Consider the following 17,721-nt stretch of genomic DNA (forward strand, 5'->3'; position numbering starts at 1 on the left):
GTGTGGGAAATTTCTGAGGTTAACCCAAAGATTCAACAGCTCAGTGGGCTGTTGCTGAATAAGCCATGAGGTCTTTCGGTTCGAGTCCTGAGTTGTCTATTTTTTCACACTAGCACCACACAGGAATATATTCACAGGGCAGAGTTCACAAGGAGTTCACCTGGATGCAGGCACAGACACTCAGTCCCAGAAGTGGAAGGGAAAACAGGGGCAGAAGCAGAAATGGAACAAAAAATATGAAGTGGGGTTGGGGAAAAAGTTATATTCATGATAGAACTCGTATTATAACCGATGATCTGCAACTGTCCATTAGTGCGTGGGAAGCGAGCATTCGTTTGTTGCTGGGCTGCAGTTGATCGGTGTTGTTTGGTCGTGATTGGTAGCACTCCTGGGGCTGTGATTGTTGGAGCCCCTGGAGGTGAAGACTCTTGTGGCCCATCATCAATGAGCCTCGGAATGTAGAGACTTGCAGCAGGGGTTGGGTAGAGGATACAACTCAGATCCGATATGAATTTTACTCTCTCTCAGTCTCGAACCGCTGGCTCGTTCTCGTTTTCTTGCACGAGCTCATTCTCTCCGATTCAGACCTGTTGGCCCTCTGTCTTACCACCTCTCTGCGTCTAGCCACCAGCTCACCCTAACTCTGATCCACTGTCTGGCTCACACTGTAACCTTGGTGGAAATAAAGCCACACCTTGCACATTTTACTCAAGATTTGTGTTCTGTCTTTCAGGGGCTACGTTGCCGCCATTTTGTCAGGAGAACAATCTGTTCATTTCGGGATTCCTGGAGGGTTAAATTTATTGTAATCTTGTTTAATAGCCGGTATGTTAATCGACCTTTTGGATCAATGGCTGGCGACAGCCACTCAACACTGGCTTGTGAGAAACAGTGATAGATCGGCTATCCTTTAAGGTTTGGCAATTTCAGTGTGGAGGCAACCACTCGGGAGTGGTTGCATCCTGCCAGGAGGACGTCGTCCACGTGACGATATTAATGGCTGTGATTTGTCCATTTGGCAACTTTCATGTGATGGTCGAGGCTTGTGAAAGTCAGATGTTGTTTTTTTTTTCTTCCCCTCTGAGTTTTCTTTCTTTCAATTCCAACTGATTTATATGCTTGAGCATAAGGAAAATGTCTGATGCTTTTACATCACAAACAGACTTGAGGATAAGCATCTTCCGGTTTGTGTTTTGTATAAAGTGAGTTCATGGATGCTCAAATAAAATGTAACATTTGGATTGATAATCAGAAACACACACTTATTCATTTTATAAGTAGTTTATTAAATACAAATTTTAAAATGACGAAAGATAAATACAAATGGGTGACCTTTCAGAAAAAGTAAACACAGTATTGCTCGATATATTACATCCCATAGTTAACTTGACAAAATCATACTGTTTCACATACAATGAGCTCTTTATGCATCTCCGACGATGTGGAAGAACAATATTGCTCCAAATTGAATTGTGATTTGCATGTAAAAGCATGCGCATCATTTTCTGGGTAATAAACAAACTGCCAATATCCTGTTAGATACACAAGTACGCCCAGGTTCAATATTCAACATGTTACAAGTGCAGACCGTTCGTTCACAGTATAAGAAAATGTTTAAGGTGCGAGTAATTATTTTGGTTTAAACTTTTTGGAGAGGACAATAAATGACTTGGCCGCACACATCTGAAATTGAAATATCTGACCCAGGATGCAATGCGACTCATGCATTGGCTTGGAGCAGAAGGAGTGTGGACTCGATTGTATCTCTCATTGTTCACCGAAGCTCACTGACCTGGAAGGAAATTCAAGCAAAAGTTATGAAAACGATTATCCAAATTTTATTACTTCTTACAGTGACTAAAACTTGGAGTGCACTTTGCATGTACTTGTACATTAATGAAGAAGAACTCTTTTGTCAAGTTGAATATTTTATTGACAATGATAATGGCATTTTATCTGCAACCAAAAGGGAAAATAGACAATGTTAGTCTGATTACTTTCACACGATATGGTATACAGGAAAATGCCATGAACTAACAATGAAGATCTCATATCGGCATTTGCATATTGAACATTACTAACTTCCGATATACAATTGCACTAATGATGATAATAACACGAAACAACGATAATGTCCAACTATAATGAATAAACTAATAACGGACAAATGCACAAGACACTAGGACATAGGGCAATGACAATCACTCTTCAATTAACATGCAGATTAGGACAGGAATAAAAGGCGACTGCCAGCTTACATACTACTACTGTTTTACTTCTTTTTTTTTTTAACAGTCATAACTCTTCTCCACTTTCTTGTGACGTAAGCCAGAGAACGTTTTATTTATTTTTTCCAAAGTCTTTCATGAACTGGCTGGCCAAGCCTGACGTCCGCCCGAAGGTGATTCGGAGTAGGAATCTGTAATTTGTCTTGAGTGACGGAGATAACTCGACTGCTCTTTACAAAAGACACAATGGGATATTTAACGTCCACCAACGAAGAGTGCAGGCAGATGGGACCCCCTTAACGTTTAACGTCCATCCGATGGACGATGCACACGCTTGTGCCTCGCCCTGCATGCGAGCGAACACACTGGGCCAAGAATCAAACTTCAAGGCAAGTGCGAATGTCTCCAAGCTTTCCTGCCAGCCCATAATCGGATTAAGTTGTCATTAGATAGATATTATCTTTACCTTAAAACTATTTACATCATTTATTAATTGGTTTAAGTCAAAGTACATTGGGTTGAGCTCAGACGTATGACAGTGAGATGGTAATTAAGTCTTTGTGAAGTCTGCCAATGATATGCACGAAGTTTTGCATGCAACAAAAAAGTTAAACATAACTTCGAAACTTCCTCAAAACTATAAGGAAATTAACTTTATTTTTTTTTTCCTTTTTCTTAATGTCTTTGCTCAACAGCAGTATTTTGTTAAAAGTCTGTCTTTAATACACCTTTTTTTTAGTGAATGTGTCTGAATTCACAATAAAATGTAAGGTGCTCTCACCTTTCGCCAAACGACGATTTATAAATCTTTTCACCCATGGAGCATTTGTGTTCAGACAAACTTCATTCGGATGAGGGTCTTTCAGAGCGGCACTGTAAAACAATGCAAGATAAAAGTGTTAGAATATGTGAAAAAAAAACTTATATAATTAATAAATTATTAATTGTTTTCATTGCTACATTATTATTCGGTGAAATGTGTATAACTTACATGATTTCGAGCTTTCCACAGCGATGACTCGGGGCAATAATTTTCACTTTTGTCACAAGATGGCGAATACGAGGGTGCGATTGTGTCTTGATGCATCGACATCTCGAGCTGGGACTTGCTGAAAAGAAGAAATGGAACATTGAAAAATAAATTATTTACTTGGCAATGCAAAATATGAGACAGTAAAGTATCTTCATCAATATACATGACTCTTCTTTACAAAGGAATGTGCTTCCGAAGCAGTCTCTTGGCAAGGGTTGTGCCAGCTGGTTTGCCATTGCCTTCTCAGCAGTGAGTCAAGTCAGAAATTTGCAATTTGTTCAGGGTGCCGTGATAACTCGCCCACTCTTAATTAATGACACCATGGGATGTTTAAGGTCCATCATCAACCAGATCTGGCAGACAGATTTTCCAGATTGACGTCCTCCCAATGGACGGTACACACACACACACACACACACACACACACACACACACACACACACACACACACACACACACACACACACACACACACACACACACACACACACACACACACACACACACAAAATCATGAATCGCCCTGCCTGCAAAACACCACGACGGCAGTTTTTAGCTCGATCGAGATTCGAACCCAGACTTGACAGTTCATAGCTGAGTGCACATAACTCCAGGGTATCGTGCCATCCCTAAGCATCAAACATAACGATTAATAGTTAACTTTATGCACTAGTCACCTTGCACAAATGTTGCAAACAGTAGAGAAAGGCAGAGCAAAGTTACTGTTCTGTTGTCCATGTGTTCAACGTTCTCGCTTCTTATTTCAAGAGCCTTGCAGTGAGACAGTAACTCTGTCCTGTGATCGAACTCCGTGCTTTTATTGCTCACTGTAGATGTCGTTTTGCCCCTCCCAAAGACAGTCAGCCTCCTTCACGAAAAGGAGTGGTGTGAAATTCCCGGTGACATTGTCAAAGGCATGCAAATGAAGGAGGCATAACGCTTTGAAGATTTCAAGCTATCAAAGCAATTTGAACTATCTGCTTCCTTTGTTTTTTTTTCATGTGGTTTAAGTAAACCTAGCCACAAGTAAACTAAAGTTGTTAAAATACAACAGCGGTCACTTTGGCTTCATTTTCATGCGAAGCAAGAGTCAGGTGGCTGGTGACAATGAAATCATGAGCCGAATTAAGTACTGGTGTGAAAATAATTTTCGCCTTTCTCCGAGTACCTTTGATGCATTTGCACAATAAAAGTTGGGAAGTTGGGAAGTACAGTATATCACAGCCATTCGACAAATACATAAATCCACTTGTGAGTTTGGATGAAAAAAATGCACATTTGCAGCCAAGTTCAAGACATCAACTTTTTGAACGTGATTGTGCAACAATGCAACCCAGGATTGCTTCACACAGGTTGACACACGCTTGTGGGAAAGTTATGCATTGTTGAACTGACATCGTTTTCAACACGTGCTTGTTCGTCTTTCTTCAATTCATTGTCATGATACCCTGATACATCCTCTCTTCTTGCTGAGATTGTCATGTCCATCCGGTGATGACATTTCGATTATTTTAAACTCTATTCTCCTTTGCCACCGAAGGTGAGTGGAGGTTATGTTTTCATCCCTGTTTATTGCGTCTGCTCGTCTGTGTGCAGGATATCTCCAAAGGTTGTGGACGGATTCCGTTGAAATTTGGTGGATAGGTTGGGTTCCTTGCGTGTGACAAGGATGAACTGATTGGGCTTTGGTGAAGATTTTGAACAGGATCCGGCAACTAGAATTTGTTTCGTGATTCTTCACCTTTGAGAGATAGGGCCAAAAATGATACATCGCAGGATATCTCAAAAAGTAGTCCACGAATTCGGACGAAACATGGTGGACACGTTTGGTGTGTGACAAGGACGAACTGATTCGATGTTGGTGAAGATCTGAAACTGGACCCGGATCAGATAATATATTTTTAGTCATTCTTCACCATTGAGAGATAAGAGGGCTAAACCGATATATATCACGATATCTCAAAAAAGTTGGAGACGGATTCGGACGAAACTTCGTGGGCAGGTTGGGTGTGTGATAATGACGAATTGATTCGATTTTGGTGAAGATCCGAATCCAGATCCGGATTCGGGATTTTTAAAATTTTTTTAAAGTGATTCTTCACCATTGAGAGATTGGGCCAAAAAAGATATATATATATATATATATATATATATATATATATATATATATATATATATATATTTATATCATGTTATTTCAAAAATGTATTGCTCCCGATATGTGCTCTTGGATCAGGCATTGCAAGACGGAGGTATTTGCTCTACCCATTGCCCTTCTAGTTTGCTCTGTTGTGATTATTTGTACATTATAATGATTGATACTCCAGCATTAAAATTCCTTCACACCAAGGCATCTTACAAGTTGATTATTTTGCAAATACAGTACATTTTTTTTTACATTTTTTACTTGAGAATCACACCACCTGCAAGCATCTATAGCCATATATGGAGCGTGCATGTTGAACATGTGGACAATAAATTTTGCGACTCTGCTCATGTAAATTGGTGTGACTGTAAACAGTGAGTTATCTTTTCCAGTTATCCAGTTTTGGCAAGTTGTGGCCGACTTATGGGGACATTCATTCTCAGATTTCTCCAAACATCCACATCCTGTGCTGCTTCCTGAAGCTGGAGCAGAGAAAGCTTGTTTGCAACCTTTACCACATCAAGCCAGTACATACAACGTTTGCCAATTTTACCCCTCTTCCTATTCTTCCCTCAACCATTCTCAGCAGGATTAATTTCTCCAGACTTGTTTTCTGCACGCATGATGTGTCCCAAAGTATGATTTTTCTATTTTACCATCAGCGCTTCTAATGTACATGGTGGTGCAATATCTTAAAGATCCCACAGTGTGTGACACTTAAACAAGGTACTCGCCTTGTGGAGACCGACCTCTCCAGTCCAATAATAAAAGGGAAACATGCAGCAAGCTGCGAAATGTTTGAAGCTGAGATTCCTGGACAATATCTGCCAACAGATACAATTGTATCACTCTTGGCTGTTTGATCTTCTTGCAGTCCATGGAATTTTAACATTTGTCTCCAACACCACATTTCAAAACTGTCAATCTTTTCCCTTTCTTTTCTTCTTCACTGTCCATAACTCATATCTATACTACATTTCAACAATAAATACCAGATTACTCCCAGCTTCCGACGTAGCAAGTCTGGAGGAGTAGCGTGACACAAACAAACAAACAACCACACACCGATCCATGAATTATAATGAAGATAAACACCATTTTCTCTTTCTCTCCCTCACCCCCCCCCCTCCCAAATGGCTGTGTTTCTTAATCACGGCCACATCTTTTAAATTAGAAACTCCAAACTTGGGGTACAAAGACATTTTTGTGGGGAAGGGGGGGGGGATTGGGGGTAACATCGGCGATGTGGTCAAGGCCACATAGGACGGTGGGGGGGGGGGCGTAGCATAAATTCTCTAGATGAAAGTGTACCATATATAGGTGGCATAGGGTATTACAATTTCTTTTTTTACTTGGGCAACACTGAGGTTAAAGCACTCTTCGCACAGGTAAATTTGTCCTCCTTCCATTCCCGCTCCCCCCCCACCCCCTAAAAAAGAATAAATCAATAAAAAAGAAAGGGGCCTGTCAAAGCCTGTCATCATGTGTGATACATTTATCGTGGGAAGGGACATCAGGACGAATTGGGGGGGGGCAAAGGAGGGGGAGGGAGGCAGGACCTGAGGACGGGTTGGGGTTAAAGCATGATGCACGGATAAATTTGTCTTCCTTTCCTTCTTCTCGCCCAAAATGGAGGAGTTTTTCAAAGTGGGAAAAATAATAACCAGAGGTAGCCGGGTACATCACATGAGGGAAACATTTCTAGCAGCAATGGACATGTGGCCGGGGTGAGGTGGGGTGAGGGAGAGGAGGAGGAAGCTACAAACTCCTAAATAAGGGTATAGATGCAACTTTGTGACGGAAGTAACAAGGGCTATGTGGCCGTGGCCTCAGAGGCTGTTTTCAGTCTGCAAAGTAATATCAAAGTAACCAATATAGCAATTTTGGGCAAAACAGGATGACGAATTGTTCCGTCAGTGAAGCGATGGGAAGGGTCTGCTCGTATGTGATATTTTCTGAGGCGAAGAAGGGCATAACTTTGAAAAATGGACGAAACGCCCTGAAACTCGAACTTGTTCTGCAACTTATCATAATGAAGTCATGCACCAAGTTTCACTTGAATATGTTCAAGGGTATGGGGAGAAAAAGTCTGAAAAACCACAGGTGGGATGGATGGACAGATAGATGGATGGACAGATGGACGGATGGACGGATGGACAGACAGAGAGCAAACCTATAGTCCCCTTTGACGAAACCATTGGGGGACTAATCACGATAACAGCACTCTGTGGAGCGCATACCTCTACCAGGCTGAACAGTTTTCGTTTTGTATCTCACTGATAGGCTGGATCTGCATCCAGACCTGAACCAAAATATAATCGGCTTGTTCTTGCCATCTAACCAACTCATCCACCCAGTTTTTTTTGAAGTTTTTTTTTTTTGTATACAATGTCGAGGCTCGTACAATTACTAGAATGTAGATATATAGAATGTAGATGCCTGATCCAGGAGCACATATCGGGGGCAATACATTTTTGAAATAACATTATATATACAGTATCTTTTTTTGGCCCAATCTCTCAATGGTGAAGAATGTACAACAAGGGGAGCAGGAAACAAGAGGGGTGGGAGGGGGAAGCACAAAACTGTGGGGGACAGACATGAGATCTGTGGAAGGGAAAGGGACAAGATGGACACGACAAGGACTTTCAGGAAGGAAAACAAGGAATTTGAAGGTGGTGGGTTTGGGGTGGATTCATGGGGATGGAAAAAAATCAGGTTTTGTATGGGGGAAGATATGAGATGGTGTTGAGCAGTTTCTTTGAAGACCTGAAGGAAAGAGTGGCATTGAAAGAAGTGAGGGAGTTTATTCCAAAGGTGGGGAAAAAGAGGAATGGAAGAGTGAAGGTGAGCAGTGATTCTTGATTTTGGTAGTTTTACCAGAAGGGAGTTGCTGGTGGATGTTGAGCGCCCTGCATAAATATGGTGGGAACATATCGCAGACAGAGCGAGGGGGGGAGGCTAGGCTGGAGAGGAGACGGTAGAAGACAGAAAGACCACCAACCTGCCTGTAGTGAGAGAGTAAGAGACCCAAAGACTCAGCTTCATCGTGGGAGATGCCATTGATCCTAAATCCTTTGGTTTCCACAGCATGAAGCTGACAAAAGGTGTAAGGCGGGAGCACCAGCCCAGAGGGGAGAGCAGTACTCCATCAGGCTGCAGATGAAAGCTTTGTATGTGGTCAGGAGTTCAGATGTGCCAAGGAAGGACTTTGCACGACAGAGGATGCCCAGTCAGTGACTGGCTTTGGAGGCCAGCTTGGAAATGTGGCTTTCCCAGGAAAGATCATGGCAGAGAGTGAGACCCAGAAGCTTGAATGAAAGGACTTCTTCAAGAGGAGTGTTGAGAAAGTAGGTGGTGGCATTTTCCAAATGGTCCTTTCAGAGAGACAGAGTGAGAGTGTGAGATTTATCATGATTGATAGACATGTTTCGTGTTGAATCACCTTGTGATTTTATTCAGATCTGCAGAGAGTGAAGAGGCTGCTGCTTGCCAATGTGAGGAATCATTTGTGTTTGTCCGAGTCTATCTACAATGTTTTGAGATATTGGACTATATATCGTTTTTGGCCATATCTCTCAATGGTGAAAAATCACTGAAAAAGAATTCAGAAAATCTCGAATCCAGATTCGGATCTTCACCAAAAGCTAATCAATTTGTCCTTGTAATACATCAAACCTGTCCACCGAGTTTAGTCCGAATCGGTCAATAACGTTTTGAGATATCGTTTTTGGCCCTATCTCTTGATGGTTAAGAATCACTTAAAGAGCAGGTTTTGGGTCGCTGATGACTTCGCGTGATTCGAAGGTTGTAAGCACATTAATAATTGTTGGGCAATTATTTTCTTACATTTGAAACTCAAAATATGCTAAAATTAACTTTTAAGTCAAAACTTTTGTCAGTGATCGAAAAACAGTCCGGAAGTTACCGAAGATGCTATGATGTCATGTTCTCCGAAAACTTCGTGAACATTCTGAAACAGCGTGTGAACAATGTCGAGATGCGAATCAGAGAGTGATTTCAGCGGTGATGAAATCGAGTGTTTTCATTGCGATATTGCCGAGGACGAGTCGGAGGATGATGGGAATTTATACTATGGAGTTTCTGGCCCTGAGCCATATAAATTTGAGCCACTTGCAAGTGCAATAAAACGGCCTATTTCGTGTACAAGTGGCAGGACTGACTGCCAGCTCAGGGAGGATGGAAACCTCCCGTGGAGCAGAAGGGCAAAAGCTCGCTTGATCTTGATTTTCAGTACGAATACAGACCATGAAAGCGTGGCTTCGTGATCCTTTTGACTTTTTGGGTTTTAAGCAAGAGGTGTCAGAAAAGTTACCACAGCGATAACTGGCTTGTGGAGGCCAAGCGTCAATAGCGACGTCGCTTTTTGATCCTTCGATGTCGGCTCTTCCTATCATTGTGAAGCAGAATTCGCCAAGCGTTGGATTGTTCACCCACTAATAGGGAACGTGAGCTCGCAAGAATAAGGTAAGTTTGGTGCAATTTGAGCTTTTATTCGTCGAGTTATGAATGTTTCAAGTTTAGGGCGCCTCGGTTAGATCTAGGCCGCGGCGCTTTTTCCACAAAGATGAGGTTTAAAAATCATTTTTCATCCCAATAAAGGTTATCATCCCATGCCTGACTTGTTAAGCTGTCAGATTATGTAAAGATTGTTCGTGGATGGCTTAATATTACGGTTTAATAACTTTGACAAAATAATTTTAAATAATGCCGTGAATTCCTGTGCTGAATTGAGATTTTTGCTTCGATCGACGTTGCGGGTTCGTTTTAAAGTCAATTCAAATTCTGTTTTCGGTTTTTGCAGTCGCTTAGGATGCCTAACACTCGGTAGTTGTGAAGTTTGTAAAATTCCGATATTTAATAAGGTTTATGTTCGATGGCGCGCAGGGCCTAGGGCGCCTTGACTAGATGCGAGGCCGCAGCACTTTTTCCACAAAGATATTGTTTAAAAGGCAGGGAAAATTCGCTCGTTTTGTTTGTACAAATCTTATCCACTGCCAGCGAATGTTTGATTCCTTTGGGAATCGGTGGGAGTGATTACCCGTTTTCCAGCCATTTTCACAAACATGACGACACACGTACGAGGCATGATGTACAAATATCCAAATAACTTTGTTCTACAATAATTCAAAATAAAAAAGTATAATATAGACAGTTGCAAGCTCAAAAAAAGCGAAAGAACGGCCCGCTTAACTGGACACTTCTTCGATGAAAGAGTGAGCTTCCGCTTTGTTTTGGAGAACGTGACGTCACCATCCTTATATGGCATGCGGCTGTTTTTTTTCAACAGCCTCGAGAAATAACAACTTCGGAGTTAAATTTCATTAATTTTCCCAATAGTTAGGCAACCACAATAGTTTGCATCGAACTATTTAATGCACATATAATCATATTGATAAATTTTCAGAACATGTTTGGTGACCCACAACCTGCTCTTTAAGAAATTCTAGTATCGCGATCTGGATACAAATCTTCCCCAAAATCGAATCAGTTCATCCTTGTCAAACACCCAACCTGTCCACAAAATTTTGTCCGAATCCGTCCCCAACTTTTTGAAATACCCTGCTCACAGACAGACAAGCACACAGGGATAAAAAAAACATAACCTCCGTCCACCTTCGGTGGCAGAGGTAACAAGAATGAGAATTGCTTTGTAATACGTGTCCCCTACCGGTTCCAACGAAGAAGAAGAAACCCTTCCACTCACCATACTTGGGTCTATTCTGGGGAAAAAAATGGAAAAGCAATTTTCATTTACTGGTATCTTTTGTCAATGAGAAACCAATAAAGACAACTGGAACAACAAACCGGAGATGAATATTTGTTTGCTTTTACGCACACTTGAGCCGATCCTGGAACCAAAATGAATAAGAATAATAAGTTCTACCCCACCGTGTTTCGTTCTTTTCTCGGCTTTGCCTATTTAATACAAAAAATAACCCGATGTACATACATGAAGCAAAAACATGCATACGGCTTATGTGGACATACAATACATTGTGGTGATATACTTTGTATAAATACAAAGTTTTTATACAAGGTTATATAGAAAGTACAGAATACTTATTATATACGTTGTAACTGTAACTTATCATAATAAAGCCATCGCCATGTTCCAAGTTTCAATTGAATATTGTCATGTCCAGTGGGTCTAGCCCCTACCTGGACAGATGGCCAAACAGTTCTCTTGGAGGGTTACAGCTGAAATTCTCGGACATTATGGCATGCATGGGAAGGAAAGGGCGGCAGAGGACGGAAGCACACTGGTTGTACTCGAACCCACAACAGATACATGGACACCAGCAAATTAAATAAATAATGATTTAATAAACAGAAAGAAAATCAACAATTATAATGGAAATGAATCAAGACGTGAGGTAACCTAAATCTAATTTTGAGGCACCTCCACACAGACAAAAATACAAACAAGAGGACAAAGTAAAACAAAGAAAAATCCCTCCTTTATTTCAGCACTTCGCTTCGGATCCAGAAGTGAGTTTCGTTATCTTTAAAATCACCAAACCGCTTCGTCACGTTGTGGGGAAATGCACCCAAAATGGCGTGCAGCTGCTCTCTGGGCGGGCAAATGTACAGGAGGTATCTCGGGCGACGATTCTCAACTCCAAGGCTCAGAGACTGCCGTACAGCTTCTTACGTCGATCGTCCTCACTGACACCGCTGCTTTGCAGAATGGCCCGATCTCTTTCCCCCGATGGCTCGACATGAGGCTTTGATGCTGGTCTCACATGATTCAGCCCAACAGTCGATGGCCAGCGTCATGCTCCTCCACCTGAGCCAATTTGCCTCAGCACAAACACAAGAATCATGCGGTCTTCTTCACCGTGTCGAGGGGAAGCCAGCTGTAATGCCCTTCTCTTTTGACCGTCGATCCTGCCTGTCTTGCTTCTGTCCCACTCCGAGCCTTTGTCTCGATTCCTGTCTTGTCCCCCATGCGAGACTCTGATGAACTTAACTCTCCTCCTGTCATGAGCAGCTTCCCCATTCTCTTGCCGAGACGTGCTCTTCTTTCTCTTACTAACGTCACGCCCATCAATCATCCACTCAAGGACGTGGCTTGCCAGCTGCCACCCCTGGAGGTGGCCCTCTGCCTGCTCGGTGGTTGTTGTTTTAAGGACTATATCCCCCCCCCCCCATCGCCGGTCTTGAAATACAAAAACATGGGAAAAGGTCACAAGGGGGAAATCACATACTGGGGGAAATTATCCTTCATCCCTACCTAATTAACACAGCACCTCCCCTTATGTGGTGAAACGTAACACTTAAGCTCACAGTTTCCCTAATTAATTTACATCGAGATGTCTCCTACACGTCCACGGACCAAGCCACTGTATACAATCCTAACTTTGCAATGAAATTCCTCCATCTACCCCACAAACATAACAATATGTTGAAGAGTATGGGCAAAAAAAGTCTGTAAAAAAAACCCCATAGGTGGGACATATGGACAGATGGATGGCCAGACAGAGAGTAAGCCTATAGTCCCCTCTGGTGAAACTTGTAGGAGACTAATAACATGGTCGATTCTAAAGCACCATTTGGCGAAGCGAGTGTGAAAATGTGTAATCAAGGCAAAAAGGACTTTGAATATACTGTAAATGCAAGGTGTTCTCTGAACCCTTTCGTTCTCCTCTGTTCTCCCCATCATTTTCACCAGTTCACGTTCTGGCTGCTTGGATGTCAGCTGAGATCACTGCAATACAGAGGCCTGGTGCAAACAGATCCTTTGAAGCACAGGCCTATTTGCTTCCAATTAACAGCAAAGTCATGGAATCCGTCATTGCAGTTGACATCAAATCCCTCCTTTTCTCCAAGAGTCTGATTTTAGACTATTCGTTGAGATTCAGACATGGTGATTCCATGCTGGACATGCTGCTTCTCCTCTCCCAACAATGAATGGAGACACTCAATGTCAGAAATGAGATCAGGGCCTTCTCTCCAGACATATCTCGAGCATTGATGCAGCCTGGCATCCTGTCTTGCTCGCCAACTCTCTCCAACACTCAGAGTATGGCATCCAAGACTACCTCCTCTCACTGCTTCATCACTTTATCCACTCTCTTAGCACATGGCTCTTTATGGTAGCCTCGAATCACCTTTTGCTGTCGAGGTTGGAGTGCCCCAAGGTATTGTTGGGCACAGTCCCATTTCTTATCTTCATCAAAGATCAATACAATTCTATTGATAAACCTCCTGATGACTCCATCTTCTGGCGTAGCTTCTCTCATCCTTCAGATATGTAGGCAGCAGCCTCTTCCATCTCTGCAGACCTTCATATAACTAGGAGCTGCTCCAGCACTTGTAATATGTATTTCAACCCTGACCAAAAAACACAAAACCTTCTTGCTCCATTTCTCTGAAATAAATGTCTGGTGATCCCTCCCATTTATTTCCTGAACAATCCTCTTGAGTTAGTTTTGTCACTCAAACTTTGGGGCTCACCATCAGCCATTAACCTTATTGGGCAAACCATACACAATACATATTTAAGATGCCATCCAAAGCCAGCCGCTGACTGGGCATCCTCCATCATGCAAAGTCTTTCCTCAACTTTTACAAAGCTGAACTTTTACCAATTCACAAGGCCTTCATCAGCAGCTTGACAGAGTACTGCTCTCCCACTTGGGCTGGCACCTCTTCCTCAAACCATGTTCAGCTTGATGCTGTGGAAACCAAGACCTACAAAATCATTGAAATCTCCCACGTTGAATGTGAGTCTCTGGGTCTGTTACTGCCACATCGCAGATGACTGTTCACCATCAACCTTGCTCATTCCTTGTCAACATTCGTATTTTCCATCCTCATTAACCCTCTGTATGATCACTCCAGGTTATTGTGTTTTATCCACTCCACATAATTTTTCGTTTTTTGATTCATTTTTGTTTCATTCCTGTTTTTTCTTAACTTTGCTCATACAATGTGATTGATAGCCATTCTTCACAAAAACTGGCACAACACTCATCCAGCCAGACTTCAACTAGTTGGAAGCATCCAAAGTTTTCCATGCCTTCACATCCTCCAGCATGTAAATATTTTTAGTAAACAAGATAATTCACTAAATCTGGATATAAAACGGTTGGGAAGTTTGTCTCGCTTCTGGACCATGCTGTATTCGGTCATTCATATGGGTCTGTGTTGCCTCCAACCTGTATATATATATATATATATATATATATATATATATATATATATATATATATATATATATATATATATATATATATATATATATATTTTATAATATTGCTCCCTTGACAAAGTGTCCAATGTATGGACATATCTAAGCTTCGGGATGAACTTTGACCCCAATTATTTTTCCAGAAAAGCACACAAAGCACATTATCTCAACCGATCATGAACATGGGTGTTTTTTTTTTTAACTGTTGCAGAGCGAAGCTTCGCCTCTGATGGATTGGGGTGTTGGAGCACCGCTCTGGTTTACTCCGGCAGCACTACACCCCAAGATAGGTCTGCAGTTGAGGGGATCAGTTTTGCACGTTTTCTTATGGAGTGCAGTGAGCCAGTCATGTTGACGGATTTCCAAGCAGATGGAAGATAACCTCGTGCCCAATGACAGGGTGAAAGGGCAGAGAGAGGATGCTGTTCTCAAGCAGCAGAGCAGAACAGATTTTTTTTTCTACACTTTGTATGTACTGTATAAGACAATTGAAATTTGCAGATTGGTGTCAAATTTCTACAGAAAGCTTCACCCCAGTTTCCAAGAATCCAACTTGTTTCTGCTGAGCAGCCAAACCATAAATATCGAGAAAAATCGTGTGCATGGAGACAACATGCAAAACATATGGGTATTGTATATACAGGGTAGCCCGAAAGTTACTTTACCCCTTGATCAATTTCTTGCACTTCCCTCCGTCCCTTCCCCTCTGCCCTTGCCCGCTCTGGTATGCGGAAACACTGACTCAGAAGAATGATGGAGCACATACAGATACAATGACAAATTAATTATTGTAAGTACTGTACAATAAAACCTTTATATTAAAAGAGTTCAAGAACAATGCTTCACTGGGAAGGGGAAAGTGACTTTCAGGCCACCCTGTATATATATATATATATATATATATATATATATATATATATATATATATATATATATATATATATATATATATATATATATATATATATATATATATATATATATATATATATATATATATCTTCTTCCTCTTTCGGCTTGCTCCCGTTAGGGGTCGCCACATTGGATCAACCGTCTCCATTTCGCTCTATCCTCCACATCTTCCATTGACACTCCAACCACCTGCATGTCCGCCCTCACCGCATCCATGAACCTCTTCTTTGGCCTTCCTCTTCTCCTCCTGCCTGGCGGCTCCATCTTCAACATCTTTCTCCCGATATACTCCGCTTCCCTCCTGTGCACATGTCCAAACCATCTCAATCTCGCCTCTCTCACTTTGTCTCCAAACCGTCCGACCTGCGCTGTCCCTCCAATATACTCATTTCTTATCCTTTCCATCCTCGTCAATCCCAATGAGAATCGCAGCATCTTTAACTCTGCCACCTCCAGCTCCGCTTCCTGTCTTTTTGTTAGTGCCACCGCCTCCAAACCATACAACATAGCTGGTCTCACTACCGTCTTATATACTTTCCCCTTCACTCTTACAGCTACCCTTCTGTCACAAATCACTCCTGCAACTCTTCTCCACCCACTCCATCCTGCCTGCACTCTCTTTTTCACTTCTCTCCCACACTCCCCATTACTTTGGACAGTTGATCCCAAGAATTTAAACCAATCCACCTTCCCCACCTCAACTCCTTGCAACCGCACCATACCACCACCCTCCCTCTCATTTCCGCACATGTACTCCGTCTTACTCCGACTGACTATCATTCCCCTTCTCTCCAGTGTGTACCTCCACCTCTCAAGGCTCGCTTCAGCCTGCTCCCTACTCTCCCTACAGATCATGATGTCATCCGCGAACATCATAGTCCATGGAGACTCCAGTCTGATCTCTTCCGTCAACCTGTCCATCACCATTGCAAACAGGAAAGGGCTCAGATCCGATCCTTGGTGCAATCCCACCTTTACCATAAACCGGTCCGTCATTCCGACCGCACACCTCACCGCTGTCACACTGTCCTCATACATATCCTGCACGATCCTCACATACTTCTCCACCACTCCCGACTTCCTCATACAATGCCACAACTCCTCTCTTGGCACCCCATCATAAGCTTTCTCTAAATCCACAAACACACAATGTAACTCCTTCTGGCCTTCCCTATACTTCTCCATCAACATTCTCAAAGCAAACATCGCATCAGTGGTGCTCTTTCCTGGCATAAACCCATATTGCTGCTCACAGATCGTCACATCTCCTCTCAACCGAGCTTCCACTACTCTTTCCCACAACTTCATGGTGTGGCTTAACAACTTTATCCCTCTGTAATTTCCACAGCTCTGCACATCACCCTTATTCTTGAAAATCGGAACCAGCACACTTAATCTCCACTCCTCCGGCATTCTCTCACTTTCCAAGACTTTTTAAACAATCTGGTTAACAACCCCACTGCCATCTCTCCTAAGCACTTCCATGCCTCCACTGGTATGTCATCTGGGCCAACCACCTTTCCACTTTTCATCTTCTTCATAGCAGTCCTCACTTCATCCTTACTGATCCACCCCACTTCCAGATTCACTATCTCCACCTCTTCCAACCTTCTCTCTCTCTCTCATTTTCTTCATTCATCAGCTCCTCAAAGTACTCCATCCACCTTTTCAACACACTCTCCTCGCTCGTTAGCACATTCCCATTTGCGTCCTTTATCACCCGAACCTACAGCACATCCTTCCCAGCTCGGTCCCTCTGTCTTGACAATCGGTATAAATCCTTTTCCCCTTCTTTTGTATCCAACTTCTCATACAGCTCGTCGTATGCCTTTTCCTTGGCCTTAGCCACCTCTCTTTTTGCCTTTCGCCTCCACTCCTTGTACTCCTGCCTACTTTCTTCATCTCTCTGACTATCCCACTTCTTTTTCACCAACCCCTTCTTCCTTATACTTTCCTGTACTTCCTCATTCCACCACCAAGTCTCCTTATCTTCCTTCCTCTGTCCAGATGTCACACCAAGTACCTTCCTAGCTATCTCCCTCACAACTTCTGCTGTCGTTGCCCAATCATCCCACCCATCTTTACCACGATCCAACGCCTGTCTCACCTCCTCCCTAAATTTCACGCAACAGTCTTCCGCCTTCAGCTTCCACCATCTGGTTCTTGGTTCAGCCCTCACTCTCTT

General features: G+C 42.4%; 1 protein-coding gene and 1 long non-coding RNA gene across 19 annotated transcripts in view; one reads left to right on the forward strand and one right to left on the reverse strand.

The window, feature by feature from the left end:
- The window catches only part of LOC147029683 (uncharacterized), a 265,289-nt gene that overhangs the window by 26,969 nt on the left and 220,599 nt on the right, over positions 1-17,721 (forward strand). For 9 of the 18 annotated variants that reach the window (XR_015056028.1, XR_015056021.1, XR_015056020.1 and 6 more), the window contains exon 7: positions 3,279-4,801. This is a non-coding gene — a long non-coding RNA (uncharacterized LOC147029683). Of the gene's footprint in view, positions 1-733; positions 4,802-5,799; positions 11,236-17,721 lie in introns of those variants that run through there. The other 9 variants (XR_015056030.1, XR_015056031.1, XR_015056035.1 and 6 more) reach the window with 5 other exon arrangements.
- LOC147029684 (permeability factor 2-like) lies at positions 1,263-4,100 on the reverse strand. Its single transcript, XM_085872914.1, has 4 exons — positions 3,939-4,100; positions 3,220-3,337; positions 3,010-3,101; positions 1,263-1,792 (listed from the first exon to the last, which is right to left on the reverse strand). The coding sequence occupies exons 1-4, from the start codon at positions 3,997-3,999 to the stop codon at positions 1,785-1,787; spliced, it is 279 nt and encodes a 92-aa protein (XP_085729040.1). The 5' UTR covers positions 4,000-4,100; the 3' UTR covers positions 1,263-1,784.

The sequence above is a fragment of the Eptatretus burgeri genome, chromosome 3, assembly GCF_056783735.1.
Source record: "Eptatretus burgeri isolate ZD-2024b chromosome 3, Ebu_testis_v1, whole genome shotgun sequence".
Classification (NCBI taxonomy): Eukaryota; Metazoa; Chordata; class Myxini; order Myxiniformes; family Myxinidae; genus Eptatretus; species Eptatretus burgeri.

Excerpts from the sequence above, each read along its gene's own strand:
- LOC147029684 (XM_085872914.1), bottom strand. The coding sequence starts at position 3,999 with ATGGACAACAGAACAGTAACTTTGCTCTGCCTTTCTCTACTGTTTGCA. Across the intron at positions 3,338-3,938 it reads GTTTGCAACATTTGTGCAAG|CAAGTCCCAGCTCGAGATGT; the intron begins GTGACTAGTGCA and ends TCTTCTTTTCAG. Across the intron at positions 3,102-3,219 it reads TGTGGAAAGCTCGAAATCAT|TGCCGCTCTGAAAGACCCTC; the intron begins GTAAGTTATACA and ends ATTGTTTTACAG.